Source organism: Nansenia antarctica (genome assembly GCF_963989245.1).
Source record: "Nansenia antarctica genome assembly, chromosome: 2".
Lineage (NCBI taxonomy): Eukaryota > Metazoa > Chordata > Actinopteri > Argentiniformes > Microstomatidae > Nansenia > Nansenia antarctica.
Genome location: NC_137675.1, coordinates 10,361,507 through 10,381,579, shown reverse-complemented (window position 1 = coordinate 10,381,579; position 20,073 = coordinate 10,361,507). Strand labels below are relative to the sequence as shown.

Sequence of the window (20,073 nt, the reverse complement as noted above, 5' to 3'; positions counted from 1 at the left end):
GTGGACACACTCCGCCCTGTGGATCAGACCCCTGTAGTAGCACGCCCCTTGGATCTGTCCCGAATGAGGGACATGGTGTGCCGTTATATATAAACTCTTTTGATTCTTACCGTTGTCGATTGAATTCGGTGATGGTGATGATCGTTGGCTCAGAGCCAGGTTATTTTGAATAGTAATTTGTATTCAAAGAAAGGCACGCAGTCTGGTGAAGAAGCAGAATTAACTTTAGGCCTGTTAGAGCGTCCACTGGAGGGGGCATGTCGCTTGCAAATGTTTGGTAGCAACTTGATTATCTAACAGAGATGAGCCGCAGGTGTACACAGGCTCAGTTCACACGGCAGGTCTTGATGCGCAATTCCGATTTTTTACACAGATCCGATTTTTTTGGTTTGGCAGTTCGCATTACTTTTAAAATGTGACCTACATTGACTCCCGTGTGAACATTCCACGGCCCTGAACAGACCCGCATGCGCAGAAGGACAATAACAATGACGTCAGGACGTCACGCGCAGCGCACTGTTTACGGAAGTAACCATGGTTAACATGACGGATAACGTTACAACCGGTTTCATTTTCGGTTTGTGTTGCTGAGACTTGCTTGTTTCCCATCCTCAGACAGGATGAGCCAACTGGATGCTGTATCAGGATCCAGAGTCACATCCACAGCATACTTCTGCAACCTCTTCAGCTTGACATCAGGCAGCTTCTCCATCTCTGTATTCAGTATCTCCTCCACGGCTGTCTTCAGAGCCAACACACTCAGATCGCTATGGAAACTGATCTCAGACCTGTCCTTGGAGTGTGGAGGGGTGCACTGGGATGGGAGGTTCTGGAGGAAGAGGAGGTGGTCTTCAGTGAGTGAGAGCTGCTCCAGCTCAGTGCTTCTCCTCAGTAGCTCAGTGATTTCCTGCTCCAGCTCTTTAATGAGCCCCTCAGCCCGCCTCTCTGCTGCTTTCCGCTTCTCCTCAACCACCTCAACAAACTCGGCCTGGCTTCTCTCAATGGAGCGCACGAGAGCAGTGAAGTCCTCCACACCCTCTGCTATCTCTTTCTCTGCATTTGTCTTGCTGAGTTCTACTGAGCGTTTGATCTCCTCAACCTTCTGGAGTTGTGTCTGAATCCTCTTCTGCACTTCTGCCACCATCGTCGCCATCTTCTCTCTGTACTCCTCCTCTATAGGGACGGTGTCGTGAGTCTTGTGGTCTGTTGGTATACACAAGACACAAACACAGGTCCGGTCAGTCCTGCAGTACATCTCAGGAAGTCTCTGGTGTTTCTTACACATCCTGTCTTCCAGGTTGTCCACCGGGTTGATCAGCTTGTGTCTCTTTAATGCCGTGACTCTGGTGAGGCTCCAGGTGAGTCTCACAGTAGGAGGCCAGACACACCAGGCAGGACTTCATGGCTTTGAGCTGCGTCCCAGTGCAGATGTCACAGGCCACTTCTCCGGGATCGGCAGGGCTTCGGTCTGGCCTGCTGGGAGCTTATACTTCAATTGACTTCCTGAACTGAGCAGCCATCTCAGAAATAAATGTATTGACAAAAAGATCTGGTCTCTTATCAAAGGTTTTTTTACACAGCTCCAAGCTGCTTCTCCATATCTTGCACCCTTTCCCTTTGTTTTCCCTCCTCAAGCAACGCTTCGTACCCAGCTTCCTTTGCTGCCAGCTCTGCCGCAGCGTCCACGTGTTTGTCTGTCATACATGAGCCGCTGTGATGACTGGTGACTGAGTCACGACTCATTCTTGAGACCGTAGACCCATAGATGGAGCGAGCATAGCTCCTTTGAAGTAGCTCCTTGAGAGGACGTTGTGCTTGCTCTACATCATAATCTCCATCGATCCCTGTAAGCCTCTCGTAGGCAATTTTCCTGATATCTGTTGTAACTGCCTCGACACAACGTCTCAATTCAGTTGACGGTGTGATGTGACTATCGTGACCTCGTAGTTCAAGGTAGCTGCTCATCACAGCCTCTTTCTCTTCTTCTAGACTAAGCAACAACATATGGGAACGAGCCTCCATCATCTAGTTTGTGTTGTGATAAAGTCAGACAGTTGAACATCATAATCAAAGGCTTTATTCATCTTTTATATGTCTGGACACATTGCTGACTGATTAGTTTTAGGGTTAGAGTGTTTACCTGTTATTGATGTTTGATTGTCTCAGAGGAACACAAAGGTCTAAGTACTGTAAGTTAGTTAATCATTGATTCAGACAGAGGGCGTAACCATGGATACAGACACCTTCGCTGGTAACACCCTCAGAGGAGGAAGTTTACGACTATTCCAGATAAATGGAAAGACTTTCTCAGTGAAGGTGTGTGTGAGTGTGCGTAGGTGTGTGTTAGTGTCAGGGTCAGAGAATGACACCTTTCCTCTGTCCCAGTCCAGCTGCACTCTGACCCTCTGGGGCTTCTGGCTCACTGTGAGGAGAGTGAATGGAACACCTGTATGAAACCTCCCATTATCAAACCTAAGCCACCAGGATCCAGACACAAAGCCTGAGCGATTCCTGTCTGCAGACTCTGTCATCACGCCCAGGCCATAGTTTGTACTCCCCCCCACCTCAACGTCCCAGCTGTGTGTCCCTGAGTCAAAGCCCTCAGAGCCCAGGACCACAGCATAGTAGTCAATCCTCTCTGGGTTGTCAGGAAGCTGCTGTCTCTCTTCTCTGTATGTCACACTGGTCAGATCCTCAGACAGGATGAGACGTGGGTCTGCAGTGTTGGGGTCCAGAATCACAGGAGTGTATTCCACTATTCCCTGCATCTTCTCCCAGACTCTGAACTGCAGGTTGCCCAGGTGCTTTGCCACGTCCATCAGCGCTCCTGAAACCTTCTCTGGATCCGGCAGTGTGCTCTGGGCTCTGTCCATGGAGGCCTTGAAGTTCAGCAGGAATGTGATGTCATCAGTTTTTAGCTCCTCCTCCGTGGCTCTGATTGTGTCTGAAAGTGATGATATCTCTCCGCTCAGCCCCTCAATCTTCCCCTTCATCACCTGACTCTTCTGCTCCTCTTCCTCCCTCAGTGCAGCGATCCTGACTCTCTCTTCATCTCGTAGAAACTGGTGAAGCTTCTCAAACTGCTCCTTCATCTGCCTCTCTGTGTGCTGGGCCTGGCTCTCAATATGTTTAGCTGTTTCATCACAAGTCAGTTTAACCTGTTGAAAGGTCTTCAGTTTCTTCTTTAAGGGGTCCAGTGCAGTCTGGAGTTCACTCTTATGATCCAGTACAGCTTCATCTACCGGGCAACAGTCATGTTTTTTATGCTGTTTTGAAGTCTGACAAATCACACAGATGGGCTGTTTATCCTCCAGACAGAAGAGCTTAAGTTTCTCACTGTGCAGACTGCAGAGCACCTCAGACCCTGCTGCAGCTCTCTGACTTCTCTCCTGTAAGATAACAGATATGTGTTGCATTCCAGCCGGACTTAGTATAGACGGTGACTCCTTATTAATAACTGATGGTCAATGATGCAGTTTAACCTTTTATTTACACGCACCAAAAGCACCATAGACCATAGACCATAGACCATAGTAAGAGCTGAAAGTAGAATAACACACAGCTACAATCAGCATCCATCCGCTAGCATTCAGTATACGTAGCTAATTCCAGAGTGTTTTACACAGCATTGAATCAATACATTCAAATCATACACAACAATGAAATTAAATTGACAGTCAATACAAACATACCTCTTCGCCTTCCAGCTAGTTGCTATAAAACGATAATGAGACGATAATTCTTCACAAATCCGTAGACCATTTAACCGTCTTTCTTAACCACCTTGCCTTCTTCTCCGTTCTTACTCCTTTCTAACTCTCTGGCGCATGCGCAGTAACACAGGGAGAATATACTTGTGTTCTTCAAATTAAAGGTGTGTTCTTCAAAATAAAGGCGGTAGGCTATAATAACATTTTGATATTCAAATAATATGTGGTATACAAAGTACCATAATGAAAAGTCCTTATCTTAACCTTGTTATACATGTTATAAAATATATGGGTCATTTACAATATGTGAAGCATACGGTCTTTGATGAACTTCATACCAATGCCGCTAGTAGAATCCACTTTGTAATTATTTCTAACTTGTGAAATAATTAGAAATCAGATTAATGAATCCATTTTTTATCGACCTCAAATAGAAGGGGTTTGATCAAATGGCTACACAATTTTTTGTAACATGTTTTCAGGTAGAAATTTGCATTTAGTAACACAATGTATTTTCTCAATGTATTTTTGAATAGTAATTTGTATTCAAAGAAAGGCACGCAGTCTGGTGAAGAAGCAGAATTAACTTTAGGCCTGTTAGAGCGTCCACTGGAGGGGGCATGTCGCTTGCAAATGTTTGGTAGCAACTTGATTATCTAACAGAGATGAGCCGCAGGTGTACACAGGCTTAGTTCACACGGCAGGTCTTGATGCGCAATTCCGATTTTTTACACAGATCCGATTTTTTTGGTTTGGCAGTTCGCATTACTTTTAAAATGTGACCTACATTGACTCCCGTGTGAACATTCCACGGCCCTGAACAGACCCGCATGCGCAGAAGGACAATAACAATGACGTCAGGACGTCACGCGCAGCGCACTGTTTACGGAAGTAACCATGGTTAACATGACGGATAACGTTACAACCGGTTTCATTTTCGGTTTGTGTTGCTGAGACTTGCTTGTTTCCCATCCTCAGACAGGATGAGCCAACTGGATGCTGTATCAGGATCCAGAGTCACATCCACAGCATACTTCTGCAACCTCTTCAGCTTGACATCAGGCAGCTTCTCCATCTCTGTATTCAGTATCTCCTCCACGGCTGTCTTCAGAGCCAACACACTCAGATCGCTATGGAAACTGATCTCAGACCTGTCCTTGGAGTGTGGAGGGGTGCACTGGGATGGGAGGTTCTGGAGGAAGAGGAGGTGGTCTTCAGTGAGTGAGAGCTGCTCCAGCTCAGTGCTTCTCCTCAGTAGCTCAGTGATTTCCTGCTCCAGCTCTTTAATGAGCCCCTCAGCCCGCCTCTCTGCTGCTTTCCGCTTCTCCTCAACCACCTCAACAAACTCGGCCTGGCTTCTCTCAATGGAGCGCACGAGAGCAGTGAAGTCCTCCACACCCTCTGCTATCTCTTTCTCTGCATTTGTCTTGCTGAGTTCTACTGAGCGTTTGATCTCCTCAACCTTCTGGAGTTGTGTCTGAATCCTCTTCTGCACTTCTGCCACCATCGTCGCCATCTTCTCTCTGTACTCCTCCTCTATAGGGACGGTGTCGTGAGTCTTGTGGTCTGTTGGTATACACAAGACACAAACACAGGTCCGGTCAGTCCTGCAGTACATCTCAGGAAGTCTCTGCTGTTTCTTACACATCCTGTCTTCCAGGTTGTCCACCGGGTCGATCAGCTTGTGTCTCTTTAATGCCGTGACTCTCTGGTGAGGCTCCAGGTGAGTCTCACAGTAGGAGGCCAGACACACCAGGCAGGACTTCATGGCTTTGAGCTGCGTCCCAATGCAGATGTCACAGGCCACTTCTCCGGGATCGGCAGGGCTTCGGTCTGGCCTGCTGGGAGCTTATACTTCAATTGACTTCCTGAACTGAGCAGCCATCTCAGAAATAAATGTATTGACAAAAAGATCTGGTCTCTTATCAAAGGTTTTTTTACACAGTGGACACTGACACAGGTCGTTGCTGTCCCAGTACTTTCTGATGCAGGCCATGTTGAAGTTGTGTCCACATGGAATGGTGACAGGCTCAGTGAACACATCCAGTTGTTGCGTTTTTCTCTGCCTCATGTACATGAGATAAGAATGAGGACATTTCACAACATGACTCACAGTGCAGACAACCAGAGGATGGAGTGATGCATTGCTCTTTTGGAGAGAGAAGTGGTTGGCTCTTAAAAGAGCCTTAGGGGTTGAGGAGCGTTACCGGCCAACTCCAGGATCTCACGATCAGTCAGGTTCTCATTCACCTGGGTAGTGGTCCCACATTCCGAGGAGAGGCCGGCGGGTCGGGAGCGGGGATGATGGCCCCCCAGCGGGGCCAAGCCCGGGAAGAAGACCCGCGGACGGGTCAAGATCAGGATAGAGTTCGATAGTTATGGAGATATACTCCAGTTCTATGAGTGGAGCGGAGCCCCAGTGGTATAACGCCCGTTGACAGAGCACTATCCTGTGACGCCAGGGTCTCTTCTGTTCTCTGGTTCTCAAGGTCTCTCTGTATGCCCTGCTGTGGACACACTCCGCCCTGTGGATCAGACCCCTGTAGTAGCACGCCCCTTGGATCTGTCCCGAATGAGGGACATGGTGTGCCGTTATATATAAACTCTTTTGATTCTTACCGTTGTCGATTGAATTCGGTGATGGTGATGATCGTTGGCTCAGAGCCAGGTTATTTTGAATAGTAATTTGTATTCAAAGAAAGGCATGCAGTCTGGTGAAGAAGCAGAATTAACTTTAGGCCTGTTAGAGCGTCCACTGGAGGGGGCATGTCGCTTGCAAATGTTTGGTAGCAACTTGATTATCTAACAGAGATGAGCCGCAGGTGTACACAGGCTCAGTTCACACGGCAGGTCTTGATGCGCAATTCCGATTTTTTACACAGATCCGATTTTTTTGGTTTGGCAGTTCGCATTACTTTTAAAATGTGACCTACATTGACTCCCGTGTGAACATTCCACGGCCCTGAACAGACCCGCATGCGCAGAAGGACAATAACAATGACGTCAGGACGTCACGCGCAGCGCACTGTTTACGGAAGTAACCATGGTTAACATGACGGATAACGTTACAACCGGTTTCATTTTCGGTTTGTGTTGCTGAGACTTGCTTGTTTCCCATCCTCAGACAGGATGAGCCAACTGGATGCTGTATCAGGATCCAGAGTCACATCCACAGCATACTTCTGCAACCTCTTCAGCTTGACATCAGGCAGCTTCTCCATCTCTGTATTCAGTATCTCCTCCACGGCTGTCTTCAGAGCCAACACACTCAGATCGCTATGGAAACTGATCTCAGACCTGTCCTTGGAGTGTGGAGGGGTGCACTGGGATGGGAGGTTCTGGAGGAAGAGGAGGTGGTCTTCAGTGAGTGAGAGCTGCTCCAGCTCAGTGCTTCTCCTCAGTAGCTCAGTGATTTCCTGCTCCAGCTCTTTAATGAGCCCCTCAGCCCGCCTCTCTGCTGCTTTCCGCTTCTCCTCAACCACCTCAACAAACTCGGCCTGGCTTCTCTCAATGGAGCGCACGAGAGCAGTGAAGTCCTCCACACCCTCTGCTATCTCTTTCTCTGCATTTGTCTTGCTGAGTTCTACTGAGCGTTTGATCTCCTCAACCTTCTGGAGTTGTGTCTGAATCCTCTTCTGCACTTCTGCCACCATCGTCGCCATCTTCTCTCTGTACTCCTCCTCTATAGGGACGGTGTCGTGAGTCTTGTGGTCTGTTGGTATACACAAGACACAAACACAGGTCCGGTCAGTCCTGCAGTACATCTCAGGAAGTCTCTGGTGTTTCTTACACATCCTGTCTTCCAGGTTGTCCACCGGGTTGATCAGCTTGTGTCTCTTTAATGCCGTGACTCTGGTGAGGCTCCAGGTGAGTCTCACAGTAGGAGGCCAGACACACCAGGCAGGACTTCATGGCTTTGAGCTGCGTCCCAGTGCAGATGTCACAGGCCACTTCTCCGGGATCGGCAGGGCTTCGGTCTGGCCTGCTGGGAGCTTATACTTCAATTGACTTCCTGAACTGAGCAGCCATCTCAGAAATAAATGTATTGACAAAAAGATCTGGTCTCTTATCAAAGGTTTTTTTACACAGTGGACACTGACACAGGCCATGTTGAAGTTGTGTCCACATGGAATGGTGACAGGCTCAGTGAACACATCCAGTTGTTGCGTTTTTCTCTGCCTCATGTACATGAGATAAGAATGAGGACATTTCACAACATGACTCACAGTGCAGACAACCAGAGGATGGAGTGATGCATTGCTCTTTTGGAGAGAGAAGTGGTTGGCTCTTAAAAGAGCCTTAGGGGTTGAGGAGCGTTACCGGCCAACTCCAGGATCTCACGATCAGTCAGGTTCTCATTCACCTGGGTAGTGGTCCCACATTCCGAGGAGAGGCCGGCGGGTCGGGAGCGGGGATGATGGCCCCCCAGCGGGGCCAAGCCCGGGAAGAAGACCCGCGGACGGGTCAAGATCAGGATAGAGTTCGATAGTTATGGAGATATACTCCAGTTCTATGAGTGGAGCGGAGCCCCAGTGGTATAACGCCCGTTGACAGAGCACTATCCTGTGACGCCAGGGTCTCTTCTGTTCTCTGGTTCTCAAGGTCTCTCTGTATGCCCTGCTGTGGACACACTCCGCCCTGTGGATCAGACCCCTGTAGTAGCACGCCCCTTGGATCTGTCCCGAATGAGGGACATGGTGTGCCGTTATATATAAACTCTTGATTCTTACCGTTGTCGATTGAATTCGGTGATGGTGATGATCGTTGGCTCAGAGCCAGGTTATTTTGAATAGTAATTTGTATTCAAAGAAAGGCATGCAGTCTGGTGAAGAAGCAGAATTAACTTTAGGCCTGTTAGAGTGTCCACTGGAGGGGGCATGTCGCTTGCAAATGTTTGGTAGCAACTTGATTATCTAACAGAGATGAGCCGCAGGTGTACACAGGCTCAGTTCACACGGCAGGTCTTGATGCGCAATTCCGATTTTTTACACAGATCCGATTTTTTTGGTTTGGCAGTTCGCATTACTTTTAAAATGTGACCTACATTGACTCCCGTGTGAACATTCCACGGCCCTGAACAGACCCGCATGCGCAGAAGGACAATAACAATGACGTCAGGACGTCACGCGCAGCGCACTGTTTACGGAAGTAACCATGGTTAACATGACGGATAACGTTACAACCGGTTTCATTTTCGGTTTGTGTTGCTGAGACTTGCTTGTTTCCCATCCTCAGACAGGATGAGCCAACTGGATGCTGTATCAGGATCCAGAGTCACATCCACAGCATACTTCTGCAACCTCTTCAGCTTGACATCAGGCAGCTTCTCCATCTCTGTATTCAGTATCTCCTCCACGGCTGTCTTCAGAGCCAACACACTCAGATCGCTATGGAAACTGATCTCAGACCTGTCCTTGGAGTGTGGAGGGGTGCACTGGGATGGGAGGTTCTGGAGGAAGAGGAGGTGGTCTTCAGTGAGTGAGAGCTGCTCCAGCTCAGTGCTTCTCCTCAGTAGCTCAGTGATTTCCTGCTCCAGCTCTTTAATGAGCCCCTCAGCCCGCCTCTCTGCTGCTTTCCGCTTCTCCTCAACCACCTCAACAAACTCGGCCTGGCTTCTCTCAATGGAGCGCACGAGAGCAGTGAAGTCCTCCACACCCTCTGCTATCTCTTTCTCTGCATTTGTCTTGCTGAGTTCTACTGAGCGTTTGATCTCCTCAACCTTCTGGAGTTGTGTCTGAATCCTCTTCTGCACTTCTGCCACCATCGTCGCCATCTTCTCTCTGTACTCCTCCTCTATAGGGACGGTGTCGTGAGTCTTGTGGTCTGTTGGTATACACAAGACACAAACACAGGTCCGGTCAGTCCTGCAGTACATCTCAGGAAGTCTCTGGTGTTTCTTACACATCCTGTCTTCCAGGTTGTCCACCGGGTTGATCAGCTTGTGTCTCTTTAATGCCGTGACTCTGGTGAGGCTCCAGGTGAGTCTCACAGTAGGAGGCCAGACACACCAGGCAGGACTTCATGGCTTTGAGCTGCGTCCCAGTGCAGATGTCACAGGCCACTTCTCCGGGATCGGCAGGGCTTCGGTCTGGCCTGCTGGGAGCTTATACTTCAATTGACTTCCTGAACTGAGCAGCCATCTCAGAAATAAATGTATTGACAAAAAGATCTGGTCTCTTATCAAAGGTTTTTTTACACAGTGGACACTGACACAGGCCATGTTGAAGTTGTGTCCACATGGAATGGTGACAGGCTCAGTGAACACATCCAGTTGTTGCGTTTTTCTCTGCCTCATGTACATGAGATAAGAATGAGGACATTTCACAACATGACTCACAGTGCAGACAACCAGAGGATGGAGTGATGCATTGCTCTTTTGGAGAGAGAAGTGGTTGGCTCTTAAAAGAGCCTTAGGGGTTGAGGAGCGTTACCGGCCAACTCCAGGATCTCACGATCAGTCAGGTTCTCATTCACCTGGGTAGTGGTCCCACATTCCGAGGAGAGGCCGGCGGGTCGGGAGCGGGGATGATGGCCCCCCAGCGGGGCCAAGCCCGGGAAGAAGACCCGCGGACGGGTCAAGATCAGGATAGAGTTCGATAGTTATGGAGATATACTCCAGTTCTATGAGTGGAGCGGAGCCCCAGTGGTATAACGCCCGTTGACAGAGCACTATCCTGTGACGCCAGGGTCTCTTCTGTTCTCTGGTTCTCAAGGTCTCTCTGTATGCCCTGCTGTGGACACACTCCGCCCTGTGGATCAGACCCCTGTAGTAGCACGCCCCTTGGATCTGTCCCGAATGAGGGACATGGTGTGCCGTTATATATAAACTCTTGATTCTTACCGTTGTCGATTGAATTCGGTGATGGTGATGATCGTTGGCTCAGAGCCAGGTTATTTTGAATAGTAATTTGTATTCAAAGAAAGGCATGCAGTCTGGTGAAGAAGCAGAATTAACTTTAGGCCTGTTAGAGTGTCCACTGGAGGGGGCATGTCGCTTGCAAATGTTTGGTAGCAACTTGATTATCTAACAGAGATGAGCCGCAGGTGTACACAGGCTCAGTTCACACGGCAGGTCTTGATGCGCAATTCCGATTTTTTACACAGATCCGATTTTTTTGGTTTGGCAGTTCGCATTACTTTTAAAATGTGACCTACATTGACTCCCGTGTGAACATTCCACGGCCCTGAACAGACCCGCATGCGCAGAAGGACAATAACAATGACGTCAGGACGTCACGCGCAGCGCACTGTTTACGGAAGTAACCATGGTTAACATGACGGATAACGTTACAACCGGTTTCATTTTCGGTTTGTGTTGCTGAGACTTGCTTGTTTCCCATCCTCAGACAGGATGAGCCAACTGGATGCTGTATCAGGATCCAGAGTCACATCCACAGCATACTTCTGCAACCTCTTCAGCTTGACATCAGGCAGCTTCTCCATCTCTGTATTCAGTATCTCCTCCACGGCTGTCTTCAGAGCCAACACACTCAGATCGCTATGGAAACTGATCTCAGACCTGTCCTTGGAGTGTGGAGGGGTGCACTGGGATGGGAGGTTCTGGAGGAAGAGGAGGTGGTCTTCAGTGAGTGAGAGCTGCTCCAGCTCAGTGCTTCTCCTCAGTAGCTCAGTGATTTCCTGCTCCAGCTCTTTAATGAGCCCCTCAGCCCGCCTCTCTGCTGCTTTCCGCTTCTCCTCAACCACCTCAACAAACTCGGCCTGGCTTCTCTCAATGGAGCGCACGAGAGCAGTGAAGTCCTCCACACCCTCTGCTATCTCTTTCTCTGCATTTGTCTTGCTGAGTTCTACTGAGCGTTTGATCTCCTCAACCTTCTGGAGTTGTGTCTGAATCCTCTTCTGCACTTCTGCCACCATCGTCGCCATCTTCTCTCTGTACTCCTCCTCTATAGGGACGGTGTCGTGAGTCTTGTGGTCTGTTGGTATACACAAGACACAAACACAGGTCCGGTCAGTCCTGCAGTACATCTCAGGAAGTCTCTGGTGTTTCTTACACATCCTGTCTTCCAGGTTGTCCACCGGGTTGATCAGCTTGTGTCTCTTTAATGCCGTGACTCTGGTGAGGCTCCAGGTGAGTCTCACAGTAGGAGGCCAGACACACCAGGCAGGACTTCATGGCTTTGAGCTGCGTCCCAGTGCAGATGTCACAGGCCACTTCTCCGGGATCGGCAGGGCTTCGGTCTGGCCTGCTGGGAGCTTATACTTCAATTGACTTCCTGAACTGAGCAGCCATCTCAGAAATAAATGTATTGACAAAAAGATCTGGTCTCTTATCAAAGGTTTTTTTACACAGTGGACACTGACACAGGCCATGTTGAAGTTGTGTCCACATGGAATGGTGACAGGCTCAGTGAACACATCCAGTTGTTGCGTTTTTCTCTGCCTCATGTACATGAGATAAGAATGAGGACATTTCACAACATGACTCACAGTGCAGACAACCAGAGGATGGAGTGATGCATTGCTCTTTTGGAGAGAGAAGTGGTTGGCTCTTAAAAGAGCCTTAGGGGTTGAGGAGCGTTACCGGCCAACTCCAGGATCTCACGATCAGTCAGGTTCTCATTCACCTGGGTAGTGGTCCCACATTCCGAGGAGAGGCCGGCGGGTCGGGAGCGGGGATGATGGCCCCCCAGCGGGGCCAAGCCCGGGAAGAAGACCCGCGGACGGGTCAAGATCAGGATAGAGTTCGATAGTTATGGAGATATACTCCAGTTCTATGAGTGGAGCGGAGCCCCAGTGGTATAACGCCCGTTGACAGAGCACTATCCTGTGACGCCAGGGTCTCTTCTGTTCTCTGGTTCTCAAGGTCTCTCTGTATGCCCTGCTGTGGACACACTCCGCCCTGTGGATCAGACCCCTGTAGTAGCACGCCCCTTGGATCTGTCCCGAATGAGGGACATGGTGTGCCGTTATATATAAACTCTTGATTCTTACCGTTGTCGATTGAATTCGGTGATGGTGATGATCGTTGGCTCAGAGCCAGGTTATTTTGAATAGTAATTTGTATTCAAAGAAAGGCATGCAGTCTGGTGAAGAAGCAGAATTAACTTTAGGCCTGTTAGAGTGTCCACTGGAGGGGGCATGTCGCTTGCAAATGTTTGGTAGCAACTTGATTATCTAACAGAGATGAGCCGCAGGTGTACACAGGCTCAGTTCACACGGCAGGTCTTGATGCGCAATTCCGATTTTTTACACAGATCCGATTTTTTTGGTTTGGCAGTTCGCATTACTTTTAAAATGTGACCTACATTGACTCCCGTGTGAACATTCCACGGCCCTGAACAGACCCGCATGCGCAGAAGGACAATAACAATGACGTCAGGACGTCACGCGCAGCGCACTGTTTACGGAAGTAACCATGGTTAACATGACGGATAACGTTACAACCGGTTTCATTTTCGGTTTGTGTTGCTGAGACTTGCTTGTTTCCCATCCTCAGACAGGATGAGCCAACTGGATGCTGTATCAGGATCCAGAGTCACATCCACAGCATACTTCTGCAACCTCTTCAGCTTGACATCAGGCAGCTTCTCCATCTCTGTATTCAGTATCTCCTCCACGGCTGTCTTCAGAGCCAACACACTCAGATCGCTATGGAAACTGATCTCAGACCTGTCCTTGGAGTGTGGAGGGGTGCACTGGGATGGGAGGTTCTGGAGGAAGAGGAGGTGGTCTTCAGTGAGTGAGAGCTGCTCCAGCTCAGTGCTTCTCCTCAGTAGCTCAGTGATTTCCTGCTCCAGCTCTTTAATGAGCCCCTCAGCCCGCCTCTCTGCTGCTTTCCGCTTCTCCTCAACCACCTCAACAAACTCGGCCTGGCTTCTCTCAATGGAGCGCACGAGAGCAGTGAAGTCCTCCACACCCTCTGCTATCTCTTTCTCTGCATTTGTCTTGCTGAGTTCTACTGAGCGTTTGATCTCCTCAACCTTCTGGAGTTGTGTCTGAATCCTCTTCTGCACTTCTGCCACCATCGTCGCCATCTTCTCTCTGTACTCCTCCTCTATAGGGACGGTGTCGTGAGTCTTGTGGTCTGTTGGTATACACAAGACACAAACACAGGTCCGGTCAGTCCTGCAGTACATCTCAGGAAGTCTCTGGTGTTTCTTACACATCCTGTCTTCCAGGTTGTCCACCGGGTTGATCAGCTTGTGTCTCTTTAATGCCGTGACTCTGGTGAGGCTCCAGGTGAGTCTCACAGTAGGAGGCCAGACACACCAGGCAGGACTTCATGGCTTTGAGCTGCGTCCCAGTGCAGATGTCACAGGCCACTTCTCCGGGATCGGCAGGGCTTCGGTCTGGCCTGCTGGGAGCTTATACTTCAATTGACTTCCTGAACTGAGCAGCCATCTCAGAAATAAATGTATTGACAAAAAGATCTGGTCTCTTATCAAAGGTTTTTTTACACAGTGGACACTGACACAGGCCATGTTGAAGTTGTGTCCACATGGAATGGTGACAGGCTCAGTGAACACATCCAGTTGTTGCGTTTTTCTCTGCCTCATGTACATGAGATAAGAATGAGGACATTTCACAACATGACTCACAGTGCAGACAACCAGAGGATGGAGTGATGCATTGCTCTTTTGGAGAGAGAAGTGGTTGGCTCTTAAAAGAGCCTTAGGGGTTGAGGAGCGTTACCGGCCAACTCCAGGATCTCACGATCAGTCAGGTTCTCATTCACCTGGGTAGTGGTCCCACATTCCGAGGAGAGGCCGGCGGGTCGGGAGCGGGGATGATGGCCCCCCAGCGGGGCCAAGCCCGGGAAGAAGACCCGCGGACGGGTCAAGATCAGGATAGAGTTCGATAGTTATGGAGATATACTCCAGTTCTATGAGTGGAGCGGAGCCCCAGTGGTATAACGCCCGTTGACAGAGCACTATCCTGTGACGCCAGGGTCTCTTCTGTTCTCTGGTTCTCAAGGTCTCTCTGTATGCCCTGCTGTGGACACACTCCGCCCTGTGGATCAGACCCCTGTAGTAGCACGCCCCTTGGATCTGTCCCGAATGAGGGACATGGTGTGCCGTTATATATAAACTCTTGATTCTTACCGTTGTCGATTGAATTCGGTGATGGTGATGATTGTTGGCTCAGAGCCAGGTTATTTTGAATAGTAATTTGTATTCAAAGAAAGGCATGCAGTCTGGTGAAGAAGCAGAATTAACTTTAGGCCTGTTAGAGTGTCCACTGGAGGGGGCATGTCGCTTGCAAATGTTTGGTAGCAACTTGATTATCTAACAGAGATGAGCCGCAGGTGTACACAGGCTCAGTTCACACGGCAGGTCTTGATGCGCAATTCCGATTTTTTACACAGATCCGATTTTTTTGGTTTGGCAGTTCGCATTACTTTTAAAATGTGACCTACATTGACTCCCGTGTGAACATTCCACGGCCCTGAACAGACCCGCATGCGCAGAAGGACAATAACAATGACGTCAGGACGTCACGCGCAGCGCACTGTTTACGGAAGTAACCATGGTTAACATGACGGATAACGTTACAACCGGTTTCATTTTCGGTTTGTGTTGCTGAGACTTGCTTGTTTCCCATCCTCAGACAGGATGAGCCAACTGGATGCTGTATCAGGATCCAGAGTCACATCCACAGCATACTTCTGCAACCTCTTCAGCTTGACATCAGGCAGCTTCTCCATCTCTGTATTCAGTATCTCCTCCACGGCTGTCTTCAGAGCCAACACACTCAGATCGCTATGGAAACTGATCTCAGACCTGTCCTTGGAGTGTGGAGGGGTGCACTGGGATGGGAGGTTCTGGAGGAAGAGGAGGTGGTCTTCAGTGAGTGAGAGCTGCTCCAGCTCAGTGCTTCTCCTCAGTAGCTCAGTGATTTCCTGCTCCAGCTCTTTAATGAGCCCCTCAGCCCGCCTCTCTGCTGCTTTCCGCTTCTCCTCAACCACCTCAACAAACTCGGCCTGGCTTCTCTCAATGGAGCGCACGAGAGCAGTGAAGTCCTCCACACCCTCTGCTATCTCTTTCTCTGCATTTGTCTTGCTGAGTTCTACTGAGCGTTTGATCTCCTCAACCTTCTGGAGTTGTGTCTGAATCCTCTTCTGCACTTCTGCCACCATCGTCGCCATCTTCTCTCTGTACTCCTCCTCTATAGGGACGGTGTCGTGAGTCTTGTGGTCTGTTGGTATACACAAGACACAAACACAGGTCCGGTCAGTCCTGCAGTACATCTCAGGAAGTCTCTGGTGTTTCTTACACATCCTGTCTTCCAGGTTGTCCACCGGGTCGATCAGCTTGTGTCTCTTTAATGCCGTGACTCTCTGGTGAGGCTCCAGGTGAGTCTCACAGTAGGAGGCCAGACACACCAGGCAGGACTTCATGGCTTTGAGCTGCGTCCCAGTGCAGATGTCACAGGCCACTTCTCCGGGATCGGCAGGGCTTCGGTCTGGCCTGCTGGGAGCTTATACTTCAATTGACTTCCTGAACTGAGCAGCCATCTCAGAAATAAATGTATTGACAAAAAGATCTGGTCTCTTATCAAAGGTTTTTTTTACACAGTGGACACTGACACAGGCCATGTTGAAGTTGTGTCCACATGGAATGGTGACAGGCTCAGTGAACACATCCAGTTGTTGCGTTTTTCTCTGCCTCATGTACATGAGATAAGAATGAGGACATTTCACAACATGACTCACAGTGCAGACAACCAGAGGATGGAGTGATGCATTGCTCTTTTGGAGAGAGAAGTGGTTGGCTCTTAAAAGAGCCTTAGGGGTTGAGGAGCGTTACCGGCCAACTCCAGGATCTCACGATCAGTCAGGTTCTCATTCACCTGGGTAGTGGTCCCACATTCCGAGGAGAGGCCGGCGGGTCGGGAGCGGGGATGATGGCCCCCCAGCGGGGCCAAGCCCGGGAAGAAGACCCGCGGACGGGTCAAGATCAGGATAGAGTTCGATAGTTATGGAGATATACTCCAGTTCTATGAGTGGAGCGGAGCCCCAGTGGTATAACGCCCGTTGACAGAGCACTATCCTGTGACGCCAGGGTCTCTTCTGTTCTCTGGTTCTCAAGGTCTCTCTGTATGCCCTGCTGTGGACACACTCCGCCCTGTGGATCAGACCCCTGTAGTAGCACGCCCCTTGGATCTGTCCCGAATGAGGGACATGGTGTGCCGTTATATATAAACTCTTTTGATTCTTACCGTTGTCGATTGAATTCGGTGATGGTGATGATCGTTGGCTCAGAGCCAGGTTATTTTGAATAGTAATTTGTATTCAAAGAAAGGCACGCAGTCTGGTGAAGAAGCAGAATTAACTTTAGGCCTGTTAGAGCGTCCACTGGAGGGGGCATGTCGCTTGCAAATGTTTGGTAGCAACTTGATTATCTAACAGAGATGAGCCGCAGGTGTACACAGGCTTAGTTCACACGGCAGGTCTTGATGCGCAATTCCGATTTTTTACACAGATCCGATTTTTTTGGTTTGGCAGTTCGCATTACTTTTAAAATGTGACCTACATTGACTCCCGTGTGAACATTCCACGGCCCTGAACAGACCCGCATGCGCAGAAGGACAATAACAATGACGTCAGGACGTCACGCGCAGCGCACTGTTTACGGAAGTAACCATGGTTAACATGACGGATAACGTTACAACCGGTTTCATTTTCGGTTTGTGTTGCTGAGACTTGCTTGTTTCCCATCCTCAGACAGGATGAGCCAACTGGATGCTGCATCAGGATCCAGAGTCACATCCACAGCATACTTCTGCAACCTCTTCAGCTTGACATCAGGCAGCTTCTCCATCTCTGTATTCAGTATCTCCTCCACGGCTGTCTTCAGAGCCAACACACTCAGATCGCTATGGAAACTGATCTCAGACCTGTCCTTGGAGTGTGGAGGGGTGCACTGGGATGGGAGGTTCTGGAGGAAGAGGAGGTGGTCTTCAGTGAGTGAGAGCTGCTCCAGCTCAGTGCTTCTCCTCAGTAGCTCAGTGATTTCCTGCTCCAGCTCTTTAATGAGCCCCTCAGCCCGCCTCTCTGCTGCTTTCCGCTTCTCCTCAACCACCTCAACAAACTCGGCCTGGCTTCTCTCAATGGAGCGCACGAGAGCAGTGAAGTCCTCCACACCCTCTGCTATCTCTTTCTCTGCATTTGTCTTGCTGAGTTCTACTGAGCGTTTGATCTCCTCAACCTTCTGGAGTTGTGTCTGAATCCTCTTCTGCACTTCTGCCACCATCGTCGCCATCTTCTCTCTGTACTCCTCCTCTATAGGGACGGTGTCGTGAGTCTTGTGGTCTGTTGGTATACACAAGACACAAACACAGGTCCGGTCAGTCCTGCAGTACATCTCAGGAAGTCTCTGGTGTTTCTTACACATCCTGTCTTCCAGGTTGTCCACCGGGTCGATCAGCTTGTGTCTCTTTAATGCCGTGACTCTCTGGTGAGGCTCCAGGTGAGTCTCACAGTAGGAGGCCAGACACACCAGGCAGGACTTCATGGCTTTGAGCTGCGTCCCAGTGCAGATGTCACAGGCCACTTCTCCGGGATCGGCAGGGCTTCGGTCTGGCCTGCTGGGAGCTTATACTTCAATTGACTTCCTGAACTGAGCAGCCATCTCAGAAATAAATGTATTGACAAAAAGATCTGGTCTCTTATCAAAGGTTTTTTTTACACAGTGGACACTGACACAGGCCATGTTGAAGTTGTGTCCACATGGAATGGTGACAGGCTCAGTGAACACATCCAGTTGTTGCGTTTTTCTCTGCCTCATGTACATGAGATAAGAATGAGGACATTTCACAACATGACTCACAGTGCAGACAACCAGAGGATGGAGTGATGCATTGCTCTTTTGGAGAGAGAAGTGGTTGGCTCTTAAAAGAGCCTTAGGGGTTGAGGAGCGTTACCGGCCAACTCCAGGATCTCACGATCAGTCAGGTTCTCATTCACCTGGGTAGTGGTCCCACATTCCGAGGAGAGGCCGGCGGGTCGGGAGCGGGGATGATGGCCCCCCAGCGGGGCCAAGCCCGGGAAGAAGACCCGCGGACGGGTCAAGATCAGGATAGAGTTCGATAGTTATGGAGATATACTCCAGTTCTATGAGTGGAGCGGAGCCCCAGTGGTATAACGCCCGTTGACAGAGCACTATCCTGTGACGCCAGGGTCTCTTCTGTTCTCTGGTTCTCAAGGTCTCTCTGTATGCCCTGCTGTGGACACACTCCGCCCTGTGGATCAGACCCCTGTAGTAGCACGCCCCTTGGATCTGTCCCGAATGAGGGACATGGTGTGCCGTTATATATAAACTCTTTTGATTCTTACCGTTGTCGATTGAATTCGGTGATGGTGATGATCGTTGGCTCAGAGCCAGGTTATTTTGAATAGTAATTTGTATTCAAAGAAAGGCACGCAGTCTGGTGAAGAAGCAGAATTAACTTTAGGCCTGTTAGAGCGTCCACTGGAGGGGGCATGTCGCTTGCAAATGTTTGGTAGCAACTTGATTATCTAACAGAGATGAGCCGCAGGTGTACACAGGCTTAGTTCACACGGCAGGTCTTAATGCGCAATTCCTATTTTTTACACAGATCCGATTTTTTTGGTTTGGCAGTTCGCATTACTTTTAAAATGTGACCTACATTGACTCCCGTGTGAACATTCCACGGCCCTGAACAGACCCGCATGCGCAGAAGGACAATAACAATGACGTCAGGACGTCACGCGCAGTGCACTGTTTACGTAAGTAACCATGGTTAACATGACGGATAACGTTACAACCGGTTTCATTTTCGGTTTGTGTTGCTGAGACTTGCTTGTTTCCCATCCTCAGACAGGATGAGCCAACTGGATGCTGTATCAGGATCCAGAGTCACATCCACAGCATACTTCTGCAACCTCTTCAGCTTGACATCAGGCAGCTTCTCCATCTCTGTATTCAGTATCTCCTCCACGGCTGTCTTCAGAGCCAACACACTCAGATCGCTATGGAAACTGATCTCAGACCTGTCCTTGGAGTGTGGAGGGGTGCACTGGGATGGGAGGTTCTGGAGGAAGAGGAGGTGGTCTTCAGTGAGTGAGAGCTGCTCCAGCTCAGTGCTTCTCCTCAGTAGCTCAGTGATTTCCTGCTCCAGCTCTTTAATGAGCCCCTCAGCCCGCCTCTCTGCTGCTTTCCGCTTCTCCTCAACCACCTCAACAAACTCGGCCTGGCTTCTCTCAATGGAGCGCACGAGAGCAGTGAAGTCCTCCACACCCTCTGCTATCTCTTTCTCTGCATTTGTCTTGCTGAGTTCTACTGAGCGTTTGATCTCCTCAACCTTCTGGAGTTGTGTCTGAATCCTCTTCTGCACTTCTGCCACCATCGTCGCCATCTTCTCTCTGTACTCCTCCTCTATA

General features: G+C 49.6%; 1 protein-coding gene across 1 annotated transcript; it reads right to left on the bottom strand.

Annotated features, from left to right (window-relative positions):
* Window positions 1-2,210: 2,210 nt before the first annotated feature.
* On the bottom strand, window positions 2,211-3,416 carry LOC308149779 (zinc-binding protein A33-like; the record flags this gene model as incomplete). The annotated part of the gene is made up of 1 exon (XM_080522669.1): window positions 2,211-3,416. One exon carries the CDS (start codon window positions 3,414-3,416, stop codon window positions 2,211-2,213), a length of 1,206 nt encoding a protein of 401 aa, XP_080378795.1.
* Between the last annotated feature and the right edge of the window lie 16,657 nt (window positions 3,417-20,073).